This window comes from Sebastes fasciatus, chromosome 12 (assembly GCF_043250625.1).
Source record: "Sebastes fasciatus isolate fSebFas1 chromosome 12, fSebFas1.pri, whole genome shotgun sequence".
Classification (NCBI taxonomy): Eukaryota; Metazoa; Chordata; class Actinopteri; order Perciformes; family Sebastidae; genus Sebastes; species Sebastes fasciatus.
Window position 1 is genome coordinate 8287778 of NC_133806.1, and position 24284 is coordinate 8312061.

The 24284-nt window shown below is 35.6% G+C and overlaps 1 protein-coding gene across 1 annotated transcript; it reads right to left on the bottom strand.

Moving 5' to 3' along the window:
• Window positions 1-1479: 1479 nt before the first annotated feature.
• tbx20 (T-box transcription factor 20) lies at window positions 1480-19302 on the bottom strand. The gene is made up of 8 exons (XM_074652966.1): window positions 18886-19302; window positions 16067-16304; window positions 15203-15367; window positions 12995-13103; window positions 10143-10301; window positions 8479-8555; window positions 5094-5206; window positions 1480-4498 (listed from the first exon to the last, which is right to left on the bottom strand). Exons 1-8 carry the CDS (start codon window positions 19013-19015, stop codon window positions 4170-4172), a joined length of 1320 nt encoding a protein of 439 aa, XP_074509067.1. The 5' UTR covers window positions 19016-19302; the 3' UTR covers window positions 1480-4169.
• Window positions 19303-24284: the final 4982 nt, after the last annotated feature.

Here is a 24284-nt window from a genome sequence, read left to right on the forward strand (position 1 = left end):
ACACCTGTGTGTTCAGGGGCTTTTAACATTTAATATTTCATCTCATAAAATCCAAACTGGGAGATACAAACTTCTTCGAAGGACTGCTTACATTTTTGCATGGGAAAAAAAAAAAAAATTAATTACTCAGATAGAAAATGTCTCACTGAATTGTCAGGTGATACAGAAACCTAAATAAATACCTGTTTCAGTTGTTTTTAAATGATTTAATTTATTTCTGACAAGCTGTGATTCATGGAGAGAGAAAAGTGAACATAACGTCAGTCAGTGAAAACAATAACTCAAAGAGTTTTGGGTGGTGATATATATTTCTCAAGGTTTACAAATAACTATTTTTTTTTTTTTTAAATGCGGCATAATACATTACACATTATTTCCAGAGAGCAAAATAAATATATTGCACTTAAAAATCATCAAAACACAATCTCGTTCGGTGTCGTATTCATATTATGGCATACAATGAAAAGTTTTTGTTAAAAAAAAGAGATTATTTTCAGTGGTAAGTCGGTACTGTGCGTATGGTTCAAAAGGGAGAAAACGTGTTTTACATGTATGGAACTCAACATTCAGTTCATTTGTACAGTAAAGGACCAAGATTTGATTTCCAAAGCAAAGAAAACAAAGTACAAAATGTTTTTGACTTTTTTCACGAAACAGATGAGATAAAATGAACTGCTTGCACATGATTGATATGCAAGGGGTCAGAACAGAACATGTATGTCCATAATCACCTTCAACAGGCTTCATATGATGTACAAATGTGGCAAACTGAGACATTTACAGTGTTTGTGTAATCAGCTCATGTTTGTTTGAATTCTGCCTCCACAGAGCAGCACTTCATCGTCCATCACACACACCTAAATCAACACAACGCGCCACTTTTGATGGGTCTACATGTTGCTTTCACGACGCAAGAAGCTGAAATATTTCATGTCTTTCTTTGTTTTTTGTGCATAAAACGTGACAGACCCACTGCAAAAAGCCTCCATCCCAACCAGTCATTGTCAATTATTGTGTCCTTAAAAGTCATATTTTCCCCCTGTGGGAAGAATAATTTAAGTTATATATAATCCAACTTGTATCAGTCATCTTCTAGAAATGAAACACGTAACTCAAGTGATACTTGAATGGACACTTCAAAAAAAAAAAGTTTTAAGTAGAGCCTGATCACTACTGATTTTTTTAAGCTGATACCAATATTGATATTTGAAATTTTAATGAAATTCAAATAATGATGTCAGCCAATTCATAAATACATAACATAAGAAAACATATTTGATAAGCATCACTTAAATCGGTTTGGTCAAGAATTTAAAACTGAAATAATCAGCTTATTAATCGATTAGTCAATCAACAAGTACTTTACTACATTAATCATTTTTCAAACATTTAATGCTTCTCAAATGTCAGGATTTTATACTTTTCTTTGTGAAATATGATAATAAACTGAATATTTTGGGGGGGGGGGGGGGGTTTGGACTGCTGGTCGAAAAAAAAAAAAGCAATTTCTATTTGCCATATTTAGCTCTTAGAAATTTTAACAAATATTTCTAACTTCTTTTGGACAAAACTATAAAAAGCAGAATAATAAATATGTGTTTGAAAATAATATCTCTGGGAGACAAATCATGCATTTAGAAACACAGTTTCTAAATAACTTTAAACATATTTTTTCCTTTCTGTAACTGATTTTGTTCAGCCGACGTAAACACAGATAGTGATACATCGGTTTCAGTCTAGTTCTAGTTTTTGGACTCATTAGACAAGTTTCTTGATAAGATGGAGAGTTTTTTGATGTGGAGCTCCTGTGTCTTCATGATAAAATGTATTTCAAAAATACTAGCACTAATCATCACTCCAGGTAGGATCATCTCAACTGTGTAGCTTGTATTTCTCTATATTTTTCAAATAAATTACTCCACCAGTGAGCTGCCATTTTTATGCACCTGCACCGTTACTGAGTGTGAGTCGACTCCAGCAGCTTCCAGCCTCTTAATTCCTCCCTGCATGTTTTAAATGAGACAGCAGAGAGCCATTATTTCCAGGTGTGGAGGCCCTGTCGACACGCTCTGATACGGCCATGTATCAGCTCGGTAACACCTGCTAAAGACCGGCCGCTAAAAGGCTGCAGTCAACAGTTGGCAACTGAAAACACGGTGATGTTTCTCCACAGATGCTGCTGTCTGTTTGCAATGAAAAACATGAAACCACACTGCTGTTACACTTCAAAATGTTTCTGGACATAAAAGCGATTACACTGCATGATCAAGGTGTTCAAATTCTACCAGTGAAAACAGATTTATGAGGGCTTCCATTCATGGCCAGTTTCACACAGTGAATTAAAATATGACAACTTTAAAACTGATGATTTGAAATCAACACATTTTTGTGGTTGAATCCCTCTTATTTAAAGCCCGGTCACTCCAGGAAGCAACGCCACGAAATGAATCTGTGTCAAAGGCCTGGTGATTTGGGGACTACTTCCACTCTCCGGCTCTCCGTTCCCTCAAAAGGTCAGCACCATAGATTGTATATAAAAATGGACGACATGACACATCCCCAAAAGTGAAGCCAAAACATCTGGATCGCCCCCTGGTGGCCGGCTGCAGTATCGTTCATAAATCCCGCCTCCTCCATGTTAGTGGATGGGACATGGGCCAAACTAAAAAGTCGAAGTACACGTCAAATAAATTTTTCCCAAAGATGTTTCTGTCATTTTAGGTAGTTCTCATCACGATGACGTATGCTCAAGTGTTCATTTTTCTGATAAGTCTGGTTTTAATTAGTTATTTGATGCTATAAAAAGGGGGTGAGATGTCATGATTGACAGCTGTGAATGAGCAGATGTAACTTTAACTTCCCATAATCGTAACGAGTCTGTGTAATAGAACATGTGTCAATTTGATTGTAAATTAAGTTATAGAGATATTATGGTTTGTTGTTGTGTCCGTCTAGCCAAACAGCTACCATGGTGCTAACGTAGCAGCAAGTTGGCTCAAGTTAACAAGCTGCAGCCGTGCTCGGCTCGTGATTGGCTCGGGCGGATGTGTGGGCGGGACCTCCAGCCCCCCCGATCACTACTGCACAGACTCTGGCTCCAAATTACATCAAAATCTCAAGATAGCAGATCTCTTATCTGGGATATTTTGGCTTCACTTTTGTATAGTTGGAGGAAGTGGAGACGCGTCGTCCATTTATATATCCTATATACTAGTCTATGATCAGCACTGTCTAGACGATCAATAGTGGGGAAGTTCACCAAAGTGTCACGCCAGGTGAAATATTTGTGCAGATTTATCCACAGATTCTATTGAAATGAATTGATTTCGCTGCCAAAGTTTGCCGTTTTTAAATGCTGGTGTGACCGGGCCTTTAAAGTATGCAAGGAGCCTTCACCCCCCCATCCCATATTATTCCATATAAAGTTTACCCAGCGTGTTTGTCTACTGCGGTCAGCATGCGTCCTATGATTATTTATTTTTTTGCACTCTACAGTGAGAATTTTCCTATGAGTAAATGTTGCATTTTCATCTTTGTACAATGCATCTTAACATGTTTTTCAACAGAGCATGAAGTTTGAACTGTACATATGGCTGGCTTACTAGAAAACTGAGGAAAGCTGAGATTCTGATATGCTGAAATGTTCACAGACTCAGAGCCTCGGTGTCCAACATACTGTACTGTAGCATCAGATGAGTCTCTCCAAAAATCCCCATGTTGAAGGATCACACAGCAACCTGCCATCTTTAAGCCTCGGTGGAGACTGTTACACCTTTAGAGGATCTTCTAAATATTGTTAAAATGAGTTTGAGGATCCACTTTCCGTTCTTCAAGGGCCAAGACCAAACATGCTCCTTGTATCATCTCACATTAGGTTTTATAGTTCGTTTTGAGGTTGTAAGTGTTTGTATGATGTCATTAAAATGTTCGTAGAAACCTGCTGTTGTGTCCGCAGGTCCTGTGGAGGAGCCACAGTCCTTTTTTTCTTGATTTTTCTAGATCGGTACGCCACATCCTCTTCACCTCACTCTCTGTAGGTGAACTATTTACAAAGACCAGGGGGAAAGATACAAACAGGATGAGGAGTGATGAGGTGGAGCGGAGAAGTAACTGGTTGCACTGGATCGGGGATCGGAGCGAAGATCGGCCGTCTCCTCCCCAGGACGGAGTCATACAAAGGGCGTCATGACCGAGGAGGAGTGGCGTAGTCCCTGGATGGCGGCATAGGGGCCCTGCTGGAAGTAGTGGTGGTAGCGGGGCATGTGGAAGGAAGGGAAGGACGGCCCGCTGCCCTGCATGGTTCCAGCCAGAGCGGTGGGCGTCAGCGGCATGCCCAGCCGGCTGTAGGGGGGCAGGGAGCCCTGGATGGGGTGAGGCAGGGAGCCGGCGCCGGCGCCCATCGCCGACAGAGACTGTGGGTGCTGGAAGCCCGAGAATCCCGAAGTGGTGGTGACCCAGGAGCTCAGGGAGAGGTTGTCTGAGACGTTGAACGCTGAGCCTGCAGGAGACACAAGGTAGATGTAAATATTAGGGGTCATACATACTTAAAGGTTAAAGGATAACGCTGCTAATATTCTTTATTTTTCTTGTTGTCAACAAATCCAATGAAAATAAACTTCCTGTTCCTGTATGTCACAGAGCTCCATTGTTGTCCAAAAACACAGACATTGTTGTTTATTTTGAGTCAGTCCCAAATACACAGTCCTGCTGCAGGAAATATTCAATAGAGCACCAAATGTGTGAAAATAGTTCCTAACAAATGCACTATTTCCTTCCGTTTCAGAATAGGTTGCTAAAAGTACAGTGCCCAGCTGTGTGCCTTTTTAAAAAAGGAAATTTGTAGACTATATTTAAAGATTTACACCTTCAGTAGGAACCAATAAGCTTGAAACTGAGTCAGAAAGCAGAGACTAGAGATGGACAAAAACAGATAGCTGGTTTTTGGTCTTTTCATGGGATTTGTTGACAATAAAAGAAATACAGATTAACACCAGCCTCGTCCTACATTAAGTTCTTTTGCTCTTTTTGCAGGATGCCTCTCATCTCCTGTATCTGAGCTGACATGATCTGTTGTGGGTGTGATGGCCACTCACCTCTGGTGTGTACGTTGTGTCCGTCCTCGCCCATGTTCTCCTCGTCGCCAGCGTAAGTTCGGATCGGCGACCGGGCGTACGAGTGCTTGTGGATCAGATTCTCAACACTTTCCCTGCAGCAAAAGCCGAAGAGAGAGCCCCAAAATAAATCTCTTTTTTTTCCATTTTAGGTGTTTATTTTGTGGAGTTGCACCCCAATACAAATTCTTGTTTTTTCACAAAAGTTAAATTTTGGAATCTGATAAAATCTTGTAAAAAAGTGATCAAGAATTCAACATGAACATAACTCTTATCATCTTATGTAACTTTCATATATTGTATTAATGCAAAACATGTTTCAAATATTTAAGATGTTGTGTTTAACACATTACATTGGCTCCAGTTTTCACAGGGTCCCATATTTTGGTTGGTGTTATTACAGGTCTACCTGTACGAAGTCACACTCGTCAATACTTCAATCTTTTTTCTTAGTTAACACTTTTGCGTCACAAGATGTGATGGGTCACAGATTTCAGTGCAACACAAAGTATTTTTGTTCTGTTTACCAACTACGTTTCTGTTTGCATATTTCCTTGCATTCATGTAATATTTTTGTTGACATGTCTGTAAATGTATGTGTGTAGTTGTTCTCACGTTTGTGCAGACTGTGCATGTAGATTTTGGCATGTTTTGTGTGCATGTTCACCGTCCCACAAAGTGCATTAGCTCATTTGAGTCTTGTCAGATAGCACTTCTCAAACACAGTGACACAAATTGTTGGAGGAGGTAGTGAGCGTGTGTGTGTGTGTGTGTGTGGGTGGACAGGCAAGTGGTCTGTATCATGAGAGCCATGCGTCCACATTAGCAGCCACCCAAACCCCCCCTCTGCAGCTCCCGCCCCTCCAATTAGGTTAGGAAAGTGCAATATCTGTCAGCAGAGGAGTACAAATGTGTGTGTTTTTATCAGCGTCGGGCCCCTCCGGCACAGAGGCCACAGCAAACTCACACAATGCATGGCAGGGCAGGAGGGAGGCGAGGGGAGGTGGGGGGGCCGGGCCATGCTGGTTTCAATCAGTCACTGCAGCCAATTGAATTACAGTGTGTTTTAGTGCAGTGGCCGACTCCAGACTAATGTGATTTCTGCAGCTCCCTGAAGATCAATTGATCAGGTCTAATTCACAGCCCTCAAAAAGAGAAAGACAGAGGAGAAGGAGGAGGAGGTGGAGGAGGAGGAGGAGGAGAGGGGGGGCGTCTGGCTCAGATTCGGACGTCTCTGGTTTGGGATGTTTGATTGAGGGAAATGGGCAGATGGTTTGATTTTGTCAGCTGATTTTGGCCGTAGTGCCGGAATCAGGAATTACGAGAAGTGTGTGTTTTGGCAGCGTCCATAAAAAATCCTTTGGACTGGGATTTGTAACTGTAAATCTGTCTGTGTGCGTGTGTGTGTGTGTGTGTGTGTGTGTGTGTGTGTGTGTGTGTGTGTGTGTGTGTGAGGCATCTGTCTCATACACAATATGATACATTACTTAAAATAGCTTGGATATAATATAGAATAAAACTACAGTATAGTATAGGGGAAAATAAAGAAATAAAGGACAAAGGAAAGAATGAAAGAAAAATGCAGTGACAACAACAACAAGGGAAAATGAAAAGTAGAAAAAATCGAAAGGATGATTGAATGAAAGAAAAAAGAGAAATACAAGAAGGAGAGCTGGAGAGATGGAAAAACAAGAAAAGGAAGGAATTAAAGAAAAGAGGACAGACAACAACGCAAGAAAGGAAGACGGGAAGAGAAGGCCGATAGAAAGAAAGGAAAGGGTGAAAGAAAGAGACAACAGAGGAGAAAAGAAGGAAGAAAAGAGGAAAGGAAGGAAAGAAGAAAAAAACGACAAAAGAACAAAGCAGCAAGAAAAAACACAAAAAGAATGAAAGATAAATAAGGAAATGGATGAACAGAACTAGAAAGAAGACAAGAAATATGTAATTCAGAATGAACTGGAGAAGAAGAATGACAGAGAAAAGGAAGGACAACAAGGTAAGTGAAAGAAAGGAAGGCAAGAAAAAAAGAGAGTGATGGACAACAAGGAAGGAAAGACGGAGTAAAAGAGAAGACAGCGGGAGAAGAAAGATGAGAAATATAAAGAAAAAAATAAAGAGACAAGAAAGTAAATAAGGAAGTAAAGAATTAAAGAAAAGAGGAAAGACGACAACGTAAGAAGGGAAGTCATGAAGAGAAGGTAAAAAAGATAGAGGGCAGAAATGAAAGGGTGAAAGAAAGAAAGACAGCAAAGGAAAAAAGAAGGAAAAAAATGGCAAAGAAAGAAAAAAAAGACAGCAAGAAAAAACAGACAAAAAAAAGGAAAGACAAGAAAGGAAACGGATGGATAGAACCAGAAAGAAGACAAGAAAGATGTAATTCAGAATGAACTGGAGAGGAAGAATGACAGAGAAAAAGAAGGACAACAAGGTAAAACTGCAAAAATGCAAAATCTTACCAGATACCAATTACTGTAATTACTAGAAATTTAAAATATCGCGTAACACTTAATATAAAACACAATCACCTAACAAGTAACATTACAGTGACTTGTTTTTAGACAATGAATCTTGGATATCTTGTTAAGTGACAAAATACTACTTTTAAGCATTACAGGCTAATTATGAATCTATGACACACAGCTTTTCCTAATAATAGTGAAATATAGCTCACACTTAGTTCTCCGAGCTAATTTCAAGATCTCTTTTTATCATGAAAGGATTAAATATTACATTTTATTTCAAGAGATAATTTACAATTGTGGCAGATTTTTTTTGTTCTTATTAAAAGTGAAAACACCTTGTATTTGTTGTTTTTATTTTACTTATTTTTGGAGTAGCTTAGGAGGGAAGACACGAATAAAAGAGAGTGATTGAGCAACAAGGAAGAAAAGGCCGGGTCAAAGAGAAGACAAGGAAAACAGAAGAAGAAAGACAAGAAGGAAAGAATGAAAGAGGCAAGAAAGTAAATAAGGAAGGGATTAGGATTGGAAGGCTAAAATGAAAGAGAGAAGAAAAAACAGACACAAAAAGAGAGGAAGGACTTGAGAAAGGAGTGACATATGGAAAGATAGAAACAAAAAGGTCAGAAGGAAAGGCAGAATACAAAGATAAGAAGATGGAAAACTGAAATACAATAAATGAAGGCCAGGTGATAAATCTTGTTAGAAGGAATTATCTGTTTCATTCTGACACAAACAGAGAGAGATAAACAAAGTATAGCTTCTGTATTTACTAATGAGCAGCAGGATATCTAACACACACACACACACACACACACACACACACACACACACACACACACACTCCTCCCTTGTTGAGTATCTTATCGTGTGTAAACAAACAGTGCAGGACCCAGAATCCCCTGTACCTCTCCATGTCCGTCAGCCGCGACGAGTCCCGGAAACCTTTGGCAAATGGGTTGCTGTCAATCTTCAGTTTGGTGATCTGGAAACACAGCAGGAGAGAAAAGTGTAAATGTTTCTCCTCTTTTTTTGATTTAGCGAGCAGAGTATATTTACAGTCTGTTTCATGTCTTTTCTCTCCAGCCTCAACATGCTGCTTCCTGCAGCTCGGCTCTCTTCTCTACAAACACAATGGAGCTCAGGCTTTAGAGCTATTCATAGTCATTAATAGGGATATCCTGATCAAGGTGTTTTGGCCTCTTTAATATTGGGTGCAGTGGTGGAATGTATCTAAGTACATTTACTCAAGTACTGTACTTGAATACAATTTTTAGGTACTTGTACGTTACTTGGGTTTTTCCATTTTATGCTACTTTATACTTTTACTCCACTACGTTTTGGAAGACAATATTGTACTTTTTACTACGCTATGTTTATTTGACAAAATTAGTTACTTTGCAGATTCTGAATATTATAACAAAATATAAATCAACTCATAAATAATGACATATTGTTACAGATTAAGCTACCCAGAAGCACATAAAGTAATTGAAATTAGCTCCACCTTTACCAGCTGCAACATTAAAGTGATGCATAAATGCATCAATAATTAAAATTCAGTGATATAATATTTTTTGTTTTCTGAAATGAACCATTTTACATGAGTACTTTTACTTTTTAGATTTATCTTAAATGCAGGACTTTTACTTGTACGAGTATTTTTACACTGTAGTATTCCTAATTTTACGATATACAATATATACAGATATATATATATACAGATATATTAAGATATCTGTATACTTCTTCCACCACTTCAGATACCTATGATACTTATATTTACATAAATGTTGATTAATTATGTATTTAGATGTGTCCTGATCAAGTTTTTTTGGCCCTGATCCAAGGGTGCCAGTGGTGGAATGTAACTAAGTACATTTACTCAAGTACTGTATTAAGATTTCCATTTTCTGCTACTTTATACTTCTACTCCGCTACATTTTGGAAGCCAATATTTCATTATTAATACAAAATATAAATCAACTTCAAACATACTATACTAATATACTATGATATATTAGCTACTCAGAAGCATACAAAGTAGTAAAATATAATAAACATTTAAAAATATATATATATATAACAATATACATTACAATGTGCTCATATTTCTTCTGAAAAAATATGATATATATTAAATAAAATATAACATAATAATAATAATAATAATAATAATAATAATAATAATAATAATAATAATAATAATAATAATATTTACCTAAATGTTGATTTGTATCTAACAAATACGTCAGATGTTCAGGAATAATCTGGTGCTTGTCATTGAGTTTTATGTGATTTTATTGTATCATTGTTTGTGTTTTGTGCTGTTCAGTATTAAATGTAATTTCATATTTAGTAGCTGTTCTGGAGCTTCCTCAAGGTCTTCCTCAAGGTCAAGAATGAACTTTCAATCTCAACTTTTAAGATGATTGTGTTATCCAGTCAAAAGTTCCAGAACAGCTACTAAATGGAGCTTGTAGCTATTTTATTAATTTAAAATGTCATGGGTTTGGCAGTTGATCCAAAGAAGAACAAGAGAACATGTGGCTGTCAGCTGTCAATCACTCACCAGCTGGTTCTGATAGGCCGTGACAGCGGTGAAGACGGTCTCGACGAAGACAAAGGTGCGGAACTCCTCAGACTTGAGGTTAAGCAGTGAGGCGGTGTGTTCCTTCTTCTTGATGATGTGGCACCGCGGCTGGTACTTGTGCATGGAGTTGAGGATGATCTGCAGAAGACAAGCAGAGCCACAATCAATGATGATCGATAAGAAACATACAGGTTCAACAGTCACACTGTCAGGGACGACCAGCAGACAGAAATAGCATACAGTGTTAGTGTTGATGCATCTGGGTCAGGTGGGTGAAGTGGGTAGAAAAAGCTGACAGCAATCCTCTCTGCATCACGTTTTGGTAATGATCATAACTTTAATATCTTTGGTAATTTGAAGACATTACCTTGAGTTCTGAGAAATTATGTAAGGTATTTTTTCACTATTGTCATTGACATTTTTTAGACTAAATGATTAAAAAAATATAAAGAAAATAATCAACATTTCAACCTGCTTACCTAAAGTTTGCTAAAGTTTTTTAAATAATGACATTCTTTTCCTGATATTTTGTATTCTATAAATACATTAAAATATTGTCAAAAGATATAATAACATAAAAACAAATAAACCTAGAAATAAATATTGAAATAAATGTACATAGAAACATTTTTAGAATGGCATAACACTTCATTGTTTCTTCTTTGCTCCTGATTTTGCATATATTTTGCAATGGAAAGCAGTCATATCAGACCGACTTGCTGGTCTGGTTGAAAGAGGGAGAAAAAAAAGGAGAGGAAAAAAAACAACTGAGCTTATAAACTGGCAGAGAGAGACCAGGATGCAGTGCAGGGAGACAAAGAATAAAACAACGGTGGTGGAACAAAGAGAATATATATATATATATATATATATATATATATATATATATATATATATATATTCATATATAGAGAGAGGAGTGTGAACAGATAAAGTTGTTAACACTCCTCAACAATCGTCCTGTCTGGCTGCAGCACAGGAACCAGTTTCTATTTATCTTTCTCAACCACTGACTCAGTGTCAGTCCATTTATGTGTTTTAACACAATATGATAGGTGCTAAAGAGTGCAGACTGTCTACTGTAAGTGTGTGATACAAGACTATGCACTATATACTGTATATTACTTTCATATTTGCCAGTGGGGCTGATTATTTCAGTTGAGAAAGTAAAAAAAAAAAAGGTTCTGTTTTTATTTTTCTGAATGGTATTATACATTTTAGGATATTTTGGGGTGTATTTATTTTGGATACAGTAATGCTTTATTCACTTTCAGATTACATTACTGTTTTAAAATGTGCAGCTGTAGAGTACAAATTTATTTCATTTCAATTATTCATTCATTTATTATAGTATGTATCTCGCTAAAACCATACATTTCTTTACTGGTATGAATGATTTACTAACAGAAGCTGTGTGATAAACAGAATAGTATACAATATGTCAGTATTATTTCTATGCCACTAGATTGGATTCTATTTTTCTAAATGTCAAGGCTTCAGCAGCACTGACACAAACAGAAAATAAATAAAACAGATATTTGTCTGATTCTCAAATTATGGGGAAATTATTTCTTCATTTTAATTAATATTATAATGATAGAGGAGTTTTATTTTGCAATAATAACATTCATTTAGTGGTGGAAAAAATGCCATCTTACTCAACTTACTTCGAATACAGATGACCTCATGACCATGATCTCTTTTTTGGTATACATTTATAATATTTTTCTTAAAACAAGCAGATTACGTATATATCTTTTACCTGATAAAATATTTGTTTTAAATGATACATTTTAAAATATGTTTTGATATATTTATAAAATATTTGTTTTTTCATAAAATATATATTTTTTAATATTTAAATCCAAAGCCTGTTATATTTCTCTTTTACACAACTACTGTAAATTCACTATATGGATTAATATCAATCAAAAAATTATATAAAATAAATGAATCCAAAGTTAAATAAAGAAAAGGGTTATACAGTACAGCATTTTTGTTTTTATACTCACGCGCTATATTTGTTTTGGTTACTTCCATGTAAATGTCAGGAGCTATTTTTGGACTGGAACAAAAAAAAGTGTAACACACACACACACACACACACACACACACACACACACACACACACACACACACACACACACACAACCTTCAAGTTTCCCAGGCTGTGTCTTACTTTTGGCTAATTAATGGATAAACGTTAAATGTTTTTCTGCTCCCTGCTTGTGTTTGGTGGTATGATGCCTTCAGTGAAAGGAGGATTAAAGGAGCAATTTGCTCTCTGTCAGGTGAGTAATTATAATGCCACACCAGTCTTTAAAACATGACAGAGAGAGACAAAGCTTTTCATGGAGATTCATGACTGACTTTCTAACTTAGATATATTTCTGTACAATACATTTTTTAAAATGTTTTTCATTCAATTTGGTCGGGGGGGGATACCATTTTAACAATTAATCATTTAATTTAGATTGGCTTTTAATACCTAGTAGCGTTGTGACATTTTTCCTGTGCTTTTTATGTACCTTTTTTATGATCTCATGATATGTTATGTTTTTATTCCTGTTATTTCTTGATGTTAATGTAAAGCACTTTGGGTACCTTTTGGTTATTGTAAAGGGCTATACAAATAAATGTTGATGTTGATTAACAGGAGAAAAACACTATTCGACTTCAACATAACACCTGTATTATACGCCTGAGAACTGGAACTAGCTAGTATTAGTAACAGTAACAGTAAAGCCTCTATATGGGTTAATAATACTTGACGTGGCTTTTTTTTTATTTTTCTCGAGACAAAAGAGGAATATAAAGTAACAAGTGCTCACATGTCCGTGTTGATCCAGTTCGTTGTTTGTCAGTTTGACTTTCTCGAAGGAAACCATCTGCTTGACGAGCTGCTCTCCGGTGAACGGTGAGTCCGGGTGGACGTACAACCTGCAGGAGAAGAAGAAGAAGAAACAGCGATAATAACTTCCTCAGCTGTGATTGGCTGAGACGCGTTCGAAGAGAACGTTCGATAGCCAATCAACGCACAGCTTTGAACAGCGCTAATTAGGGCAATTATAAATCGCTTAGCTCAGCGCTGTTTAAAGTAACGGGTGAATATTGTGGAATATTCTTTTTCTGTTTTTTTTTTTAAAAGGGTTTTATTTGAAAGCAAATCATGTTCAGATTGACAAATTGCCCAAACAACATTTAAGCTATTGTTACTGTCATTGCTCCACTTTTTCCCGAAAAATTATTCGATTTAATTAAGCATATTTGGACAATTTATGCTGGGAATTTAGACCGTATGCATGCAGGCATTTTTTACTGAGAAATACTGAGGTCGTCCAGAAACAAAACGAGTCCCCATTTTTTTCAGTCAGGAAATACATTTTAGAATAGAAAAAAATAGAAAATACTTTATTGTGTACTTTTTGCGTGCAAAAGGAATAGGCTACATTTGTCTTTTGCATTTGCATGTGCAAAATCTGCTATTAATAATTTTATTTTTAGTGGAGGAAATAGTGACTCCTTTATTTATTTGCTTATTTTTGCTTTAGCTGAAAGTGGTCCAAGTTGAGTTTATTGAGTCTGAGGCCACTGAAATCAGCACATAAAATACCCATCGTGTGTAACTTTTAGTAGAATGTAAACTAGCTAAACCCCCCCAAAATTCTCAGTAAATAAATGTATTAATTAATTTAAAAAATAAAATACCTATAGGACATGACCTCTTGTCATTGCCTGGATGCATGGCATGTCGTGACTAATGCTAAAAATCAGGGCTTCAGCTGGTCTATTGGCTTGAATTGACATCTTCATGACATCAATCAGCATGGTATGAATGTTCCCAGATGCTTCCTGGTAAAGATTAAATTATTTCATCGGTCTCCATGACGGTGGTGGCAGCTCGCACAGCTCTTTTTGGTCTCCAGTTTTTTCTTTCTTCGCGAGTTGTTGAAGATGTTCAATTAAAAAAAAAAAAAAAAAAAAATCCTATAGGCCTATATTATATTTTCACAACTTGTTCGTTTGTCAACATTGCAAATTATCAACAAAATGCAACAAAATAAACAAAATAAAACATTATATAGCCTTTTGAATTTGGATTTTGCGATTTATTTATTATCTAAAATATTTGTATTTTATTTTTTCTTGCTCTTTGCTTCCCATATAGTGATGAAAATATACGTTATCCTTTCTAATACAGACTAATAGGTCTATATCTTTATGTCACACGAAGTAACAATATGGCTGATATATCTTTGTTATAGCTTTTCACAGTCTCTCACTGAGGATTTATTGAGGTATTATTCAGGTGTACCATGAAAGGTGAATCTCAGCTCTTTGGTCTCCAGTTTTTCTTCAAGATTTGTTGATGATGTTCAATTAAAAACAAAAAAGAAAAAAAAAATCCTATATAGGCCTGTATATTATATTATATTTTCACAACAGTTGATGTGAAGTTGAAACTCGTTCGTTTGTCAGCACTGCAAATTATTAACAAAATACACCACAATAACAAAATAAACAAAATAAAACATTATATAGCCTTTTGAATTTTGATTTTGAGATTTATTTATTATCTAAATTATTTTTTTCTTGCTCTTTGCCTCCCATATAGTGATTGTTTGAACACCGGCAATATTTGCACTATCTGTTTATATCATGTTTATTATTGTTTATAGCTTATTTTGTATATTGTATATTGGTAGAAATTTAATTTTTTTTATTCTTATTTTATTCTAACGTTTTTATCTATTCTTTTGTTATTACACTGTTTAACTTGCACCAACAAAACCAAAGCAAATTCCTTGTGTATACCTCTTAGCAATAAACACGATTCTGATTCTGATGTAAATATACGTTCTCCTTTCTAATACAGGACATCTAAGACTAATAGGCCTTTCTTATCTTTATGTCACATGAAGCAACAACATGGCTGATATATCTTTGTTATAGCTTTTCACAGTCTCTCTCACTGAGGATGTATCGAGGTATTATTCAGGTGAGCCATTAAAAGGTGTGCAGGTTGAATCTCTCTGTACCTGGCCGGTAGAGGAGGGTCTGCCTTGCCGGCCACCAGCCAGGAGGAGCGGTGGTAGGCGTACCGGTACCGCTTGTTGTCCACCGGGACGATGTCCATCAACACGATGTACTTAGAGTCCTGATCCACTCCGGAGAAAGACACCCGGATGGTGGGGAACATCCTCCTGATGGAGCAGGGACACATGATTATTATTAGTAATATAACAATAATAAATAATAATAATAATAATAATAATTATAATGATAATGATATTAATAATGATAATGATAATGATAATAATAATAATAATAATAATAATAATAATAATAATAATAATAATAATAATAATAATAATAATTGGACAAGTGTGTGTTATGTGTATGTTACTTTATGGCAAATCAAATCAAATAATTATCATCCAGATATTTTTAGAAATACTGCAGTCAAAAAAAAGTGATCTGACCAGACATATAGCCTACATTTTATACATATTTAGTTTCTTGGATTTTAATATTTTTCTTATTCAATTATTTGTACATTTTATTTCCTAAATGTGATTTCAGAGCCACGCAGGAATACATTTCTGGTGGGTAAATAGTCCCTTATAATCCCTTATAGCCTATATATTTGTTTGCACACATATTTGTTATCACCAACAAAACCAAAGCAATTTCCTAGTGTATACCTCTTACACCTGTATTATTATAATTACTACTAGAAGTATATTTTTTAATTATTATTGTTGTTGTTAAACCGTCTTGCATGGGGCTGTACATCATAAAATAATAATAATAATAATAATAATAATAATAATAATAATAATAATAATAATTTATTTTAATAATAATAATGAAAAAAAAAAAAAAATCAATTGATGGTTTACCTTCCAGACTTGGTGATGATCATCTCGGTGCCGAGATCGTGGAATTTGTCCCACAGCTCTTTGGTCTCCAGGCTGCAGGAGATCTTGGCCATCTCCTCACTAGGGATGCTGGGAGTTGTTGGGATGAGCGGCTCTGTGCACGCGGCGGGCGCGCTCCCGCTGAAGTCCCCGTGCGCGTCCAGAGTGGACAGGTCAGCCAGAGACTGCTGGTTGCAGGACGACTTCTCCACAAATTGCTCTGTTTTTGTTTTGACGGAAAACAGAGAAATAAACACAAAGTGTGAAGATGATTTTTTTTTTTTTTTCAATTATTGTCATCAGTGACATCTGTATCAGTATCACATCTGTGTGTCTTTAAGGAATACAAAGAGAAATACATGTTGGTAAATAAAGTCAGTGAGTCACACTCATATACTTTCATTTTGTGAAGTCCAACATATTACAACATAATACATATTCAAGATGATGCTTCTGTCCCAAAATATAAGATATTAGCTCCTGCCCTGCTTTGAACCTGCACATTATAATACATTCCAACATTTTCTGTTATAAATACTAGAAGTGAAGCTTTTATTCTTTTTTGTATGTTCAACATTGTGTAAAAAAAGATGCAACTTGGTAATTTATAGAGTATGGTGTTGTTGCTTTATATTTTAAGGGTTAATTACACTGACTTTTTATTCCCAGATTAATTTACCTACAGGTGAGTTGGATCAAAAACCCTTGACTGTGAAGAATCCGTCACACTTTCCATCACTTGTACTCAATTTATTAACGACGTTTCCACGATCAGAAGACTCCAGCAACACTTTCTGGCACATATTAAGGTCAACAAACTCCTCAGATATAAAAACAAACATGACATTGAGCTCCATTTGTAGTAAATTTACCCAAATTATAGAAAATAGGTTCACATCACAAATTATTTTGTTCCTCAGTCCGTCAAACTGTTAAATGAGAGTTTGGCTTCTAAATTGAAAGCACCGCAGCTACTTATTCATAATGTGTGATGTCATATATGTTTGTTGTTTGGTTAAATGTTATGTTTTGTTATGTAGACAAATTATAGAAAAATATCCTGATAATAAAGTGAGATAAGGGAGTATATTACAGGGCTGTTTTTTTGCATGCTTGCTTGCTTTTTTGAGTGTAGTGTTGGTGTTAACACTCAGGGAGAATAAAACATGTCATTTCCAGTTAATGTAATTTTTTTTGGGGTTAATTTTTGGTTAAAGAGAAATACATGTTGGTAAATAAAGTCAGCGAGCGTCCATGTAGTTTACAATCTAATACGTTTAATACATTTTTAATATTTCCTTTTATTGTTGTCATTATTATTACTGGATTATCCACACTGTTGAGTCTCCAGTGTCATGGGAAATAAAAGGGAATAACATTTTAAACCCTGCATTTTATATTTAAATCTATAAAATATGTTAATCGTGAAGGGGAAAGAAACACAATTTCACTCAAATTCTAAATATGAAAAGCTAAATAAATAAATAAATAAATAAATAAACTGGCTGTTCTGCCAGTGTTTTATTCTGTTTTATATATATATATATTTATTCACAAACAACATATACATTATATTTGGTGCAGCAACCCATGGATGGATTTCTGTTAAAATGTCAAATGACACAAAAGGTTCACCTATGGGACAGAAAATAAAATAAAATAAAATTCAACAAGTGTTCATTCATTTTATGTAAAAATTTAGATGATCCACACAAACAAACTCACATCACTGTGTCAACCTGTCGAATTACTACACATTCCCACTTGTGTTTTTTAATTATAATGAGTATTTTTAAAAATAGAAATAGTTCCATTTTAAACAATAACCTCATTTGTAAATTCAACAGGTTATTTTTTACAATTATTTGTGAAATTATGGGAATGTTGCTGAGGTTTTCTGTCACATTGTTTAGGCTACCTATGAATTTGTAGGTTATAGCTATAGTCTATATTCTGAAGCCTTGACCTTCATCGGACAGCTGTTTTTTCCCCCTCAGGATGTTGTAACACTCATATAGACTAATTATTCAACTTCTATTTTCTTCTCTGCTGCTGCTGCAGTGGTCCTACTAAATCCTTCATTAACTCTCAGGGTTTTTGCATAAAACAGTTGTAATCTTTTTTTTATATACTTTATTTTTTCCCTTTTTTCAAAGCTGTTTTCATATATGCAATCCACTGTTTTAAGAAATTATAACAGTCTATAAACCAACTTTTAAGCAGCTGAGTTTACATACAAACCCATCAAGTAACACTAGAGAGAAAACAACCTCAACATTCAAAACCGAAACAAAACCAAGAAAAGAAATAACAATAATAATAATAATGACAAAAAGAAAGAGTAGAGTTAAAAAAACAAAACGACAAAGCAAACAAAAAAAAATGTGAATTTTAATAATAATGAATAATTTAAAAATAGAAATTGTTCCATTTAAAACAACAACCTCATTTGTAAATTCAACAGGTTATTTTTTACATTTATTTGTGAAATGATGGGAATGTTGCTGATGTTTTCTGTCACCTTTTTTACGCTACTTATTTATTAATTTGTAGGTTATAGCTATAGCCTATTTTATAACCTATTTTCAGCTATTTTGGTTTCCTCAGGATGTTGTAACACTCTATAGACTATTTATTCAACTTCTATTTTCTTCTATGCTGCTGCAGTGGTCCTATAATAAATCCTTCATTAACTCTCAGGGTTTTTGTGCGTAAAACAGTTGTAATCTTCCGCACCAAATCACCTGAATTAAACTAAAATTAAGTGTTTTTATTATTATTATTATTACTTCCATCCTTACCGAGAGGCTTGATGGTGTTCTCCTCTGTCTCTTTGTCCTTACTGGGCTTCCCACTGGACATCAGAGCGGCTATGGAGAAAGCATTTGCCCGGGATGAGAGCTGCGGTTTCGGGGATGACGTGTACTCCATGTCGGTCGGTGGAAAAAAAAAAGGCTTGGACCAAAAATATTCCCCTTTTAATAATAAATAATAAATAAAAATGTAAAAAAAATCCTCAGAAAAAAGATCAACTTCGCCTGTTTTTGGCTCCAAGAAAAAAAGCGAAAAAAAAAAATACGCACAGTTTTGTCCTTCGATTTCGCTCTTTGCGCACAAGAATCTGCTCACTTTTGGAAACACTTGTCACTGCAGAGCTGTGAGTCTTGTTGGCTGCATGGTGAAAGACTAAAGGAGGCGGACTGGACTCCACTGACTGATCTGGTGCTCTTTGGGAAGCTTCAGTCTGGACTCAGCCTCCTCTTATAATCCCAGTCTGTCCTCCAATCACTGCCTCTGCTTCCACGTCACACTCCCACTGTCCCACAGCAAGCTCTGATACCCAGCAGCCAATTAAAAAACATGGAGCTGTCAGGGGCTTTTTGTTCATGCCAAAGACCCCTGAGAGAGTGTGTGGTAATAATATGACTTCATACACTGTTAAGAATTTCCCAATAAAATAACAGTAAAGTACTGGCAGCAGGGTTGCATTTATGTTACTGTAAAAATAACATTATTGTACTGTCACTGACATTTATAAGCTTTGTACTGTTAGTAGTTTGAACATTATTAATTTCACAGTATTTTACAGTTAATTTACTGTTTAAAGATACATTATATAGCACCTTTCTTTTACATTATCTTACTGATTTGTTTTAATGCACTATTTCTTTTTTACAGACATTTTAATAAACATTATTTTTTGCCTATAGATGAATAGACTTAGCAGGTTACAGACATAGGAATAGTCACACTAAATACAATTAAAGGCACTTGTTAGGAAAAAGGCTATAATAGACTTGTTGACACTTTTCCCAAAAATGTCTGTTGTACATGATTTTACAATCATGTACAATGTACAAGCCTCACATGAGCAGATCAGGTCCCAGAATTAAAAAATACTGCATGAAACTGTTACTGATGATACTTTAGACAGCTGATCAGCAGTAAAGTGCTGTTTTTTAAGAATGCATTATAGTTCAGTTAAAAAAACGGCCTATGAGCGTAATTTAACAGGTTTTCTTTTGTATTAACAGTAAAGCACTGTTTTTAGCAATAACAGGTTAATACTGTTGAAATCCTGCTGTAAATTAACAGCAATTATTTACAGTGTAGAAGTAAAACTTATATTTCCCTATACCCCTTTCTCACTTCTCCTCTAATAACTCATATATCATAGAATGATTATATAATATAATATATAAACTATCCCAGATTTATTTACATCCCAAATTAAATACATGAGCAGCATCCCAAGTTTATTTACAACCCACATATCCACCTGGAGTTAAAAAAGCAGATATAAACCACCCCTTAACGCAAACCTTTATCACAACTGTTCCTCAACCATATACAGTACCTCCCAAAAATATATTTTTTGTATAGCTTTTTAAAGTGATTTATATTTGTGCTCCGCTTCAACCCATCACCCAACCCATTCCACAAATACACCCCACAGACTGAAATACACATATTCTTCTTTGTTGTACGAACACAATATGACTTCATACTGTCTATACCGGGGTGATGAGAGAGGGGGAAATGACAAACATATGGTGAGGGAAATATCATTCTTTTGCACTCATTGCACAATATAAAGGAGAGGAATAAAAATGTACTTTATGTTTGCAGGACCTCTCATGGACCCCTGGAGGGCCCCAGACCACATGTTGAGAAACCCAGAATGTCAGAGACGCTTGCCCAAGATGGTGCTATTTGATAATTAATGGCAGCAGTAAGGTGATGATGACAGCTTCACACACACTATTATACTTTTATTTTGTGAAGTCCAACATATGAACTAAGATTGAAGATGATGCTTCTGTACCAAAATATAAGATATTAGCTCCTGTCCTGTTTTGAACCTGCACATTATAATACATTCCAATATTTTCTGTGATAAATACTATAAGTGAAGCTTTTATTCTTTTTGTATGTTTAACATTGTGTAAAAAAAGGTGCAAGTTGGTTATTTATAGAGTATGGTGTTGTTGCTTTATATTTTAAGGGTTAATTACACTGACTTTTTATTCCCAGATTAATTTACCTACAGGTGAAAACCCCTTGACTGTGACACACTTTCCATCACTTGTACTCAATTTATTAATGACGTTTCCACGATCAGAAGACTCCAGCAACACTTTCTGGCACATATTAAGGTCAACGAGCTCCTCAGATATAAAAAACAAACATAACATTGAGCTCCATTTGTAGTCAATTTACCCAAATGATAGAAAATAGGTTCACATCATTTATTTTGTTCCTCAGTCTGTCAAACTGTTAAATGAGAGTTTGGGTTAAGTACTGCAGCTACTTATTCCTAATGTGTGATGTAATATATGTTTGTTGTTTGGTTAAATGTTATGTTTTGTTATGTAGACAAATTATAGAAAAATATCCTGATAATAAAGTGAGATAAGGGAGTATATTACAGGGCTGTTTTTTTTGCATTGCTTGCTTGCTTGCATTGCTTGCTTGCTTTTGTAATGTTGGTGTTAACACTCAGGGAGAATAAAACATGTGATTTCCATTTTTTTGGTTAATTTTTTTGTCCCATAGCAGAGATGGCACTTTAGATTTTGCAATCATTCATTTTAAAATGAACGTCTCAAGTGAAAAGACATATATGACAGAGGTACTCCGGATTCTGCCTTTTGTCCTCATTATGTGGTGTGAGGTGTGTGAGACCCTCAGCAACTGTGAGAAATGCCTTTACAACACACACACACACACACACACACACACACACGCACACACACACGCACGCACACACACGCACACACACACACACACACACAGGAACCTTATTGAGTGCAGGAGCAGCAGTCTTGGGTTAATCCGTTCTGTGACACACACCAGTGAGCCCCTAATCTGTCTCTCACACACACACACACACACACACACCAAGCTCTCACGTGACAACAGGAAATGCAGGTTATTTCTATGAGGTCTACAGTAACAGTAATAATTGCTGTAACAGTGCAGCATCCTGGTTGGTTTTAATGGTGACAGCAGACCGGCCTGCAGTCTGTACTGCAGGTTTTCTAAAGCTGTTATCATCTTATTACTGTGTTTAGTCACTCATTCAATCTTATATCCAAGAAGAAAGCTTTCAGGACGGATTAAAGAAATCTTTTTTATTTCCTGTGCTTTTAACTTGATAGGGTCTGAATCCGGTCTAGACTTCACCTAAAGAGTCTTTATCAAAACAAAATGCTTTTTCTTCCTCCAGACGACTGATAGGTACTCAGGGTTCAACGCTAATGTTTCTTTGTTTTTTTAGACATGCCCGAAGTCAATTTTTAGTTGCCCCAATACAAATTGTTTCATTTCAAATAACAACAAAGACTAATTGTCATGTTTTATCCGCCTAGCTCTCAAACTTGCAGCAAACTGCTCAATACATAGTTGGAGTTTCGCCCACATCCTCTCCAACGCCACCCAACTAAACTCCTGTTTCCAGGATAACTGAAATGATCACTTGCGCTTCAGCTCTTAAACTTGTTCTTTACCCGCCGCCATTTTCTCGCAAGTGCCCAATCTGTACTGAGCTCAAGTTTCAAGTTTAGTTTATTTATTGATCACAATTAAAAACAACAAAAGTTGACCAAAGAGCTGAACAGTGGTAAAACAACAATACAATATAGAAGAAGGCTCACTCCTCAGCTACTTCCATCATCAGCTTGTGGAAAAAAAACAATGTGTTTAATTCTTTTTTACCACTTGCTTGATCGGGCAAGTGAGTTGCTAGATTTACTAGTCCAACTTGGCATTTTGCGTGCCCTGTTGCAAAAGGGCAAACCGTATTCTTGAGCCCGCTTGGTTTACAACAGCCAATCCGAGAATCAGAAGCAGCTTTATTGGACAAGTATATGAACAGGGCTGTCAATCGATTAAATATTTTTATAAATTTTTTTATCTGTTAAAAATGTACCTTAAAGGGAGATTTGTCAAGTATTTAATACTCTTATCAACATGGGAGTGGGCAAATATGCTTGCTTTATGCAAATGTATGTATATATTTATATTGGAAATCAATTTACATGACATTTTTTTATATGTTGATAGATTGACAGCCATAATATAAATGTATATATAACAATCAACAATGACCAACGACATACAATGTCTGTATACAAAGTAAAGTGTTTCTGTAATTGTAAACAAATAAAATAATGCCAAGAAATACATATTGAATGCATGAAGTAGGTGGTTATGTAAAGCATGTATGTATACATGTCTGTATACAGTGAGCATGATTCATATTTGACAGTGATGGATGTTGTTAAAGCACAGTGTGTATTTTAAACTGTAAATATATAATTCATATAAATAAATATATGTTTTAGTGTTACAGGGTTACTGATACTATATGACTGATATATTAGTTCACTATTGTTTTCAAAATGTAAATCAAAATGTTTGATGCTGAGATAGAAGTAAAAGCTTACGAGGAGCCCCTAAAGGCATCATGTTTCCAAAACGCTGACTTCAGATTTCTTTCCAAAGGTGTCAGTGTGTGCGTGTGTGTGTGTGTGTGTGTGTGTGTGTGTCCTCAATGTCACTCTCTCTCTCTCTCTCTCTCTCCTCTCTCTGAGATGGAGGCTCACATAAACACCGAGCCAGAGACCGGCGGAGCAGCTAAACCCATTAGGAGACTCCTGAATGCAGATCCTGCTGCTGCAGATATTTAATAAGAGACCTGCGCCGGCAAATCAGATTACCTTTGCAATTGCCAGTGGATAATGTGCTAAAAGCTTTCCCACTTAAGCGTTACTCCTTACTGAATATTATTCACACTTTGAGGGGCCAGAGCAGCCTTAAAGAAACAGCCGGCCTCACAGTGAACTGTGGGAAACAGATGGTGGTTAGTGTGTTTGGTGCCTTTCACAACTGAATACAGGATGAGACACAGATCAAACAGGGGAATTAGAGAATGCATAGTCTTCCTATTTTGTTTTTTATTCATGGTTCAAAAATTATAATACAGCTTATTTACATGTTAAGTGATTTTATCCCAACTTGTCTTTATTTCATTGAAAGTATATATTGTTTTCCACTATTTAGGGTGATTCCTTGTACCTTTGTATATACTTGTATAGTTTTGTACATATGACCTAGATTTATATATTAGTGTATTTTCTTAATGTATGTCCTTGTACGTACTTGCAACAGGGGTGGTATATCAGGTGTTTATATTATA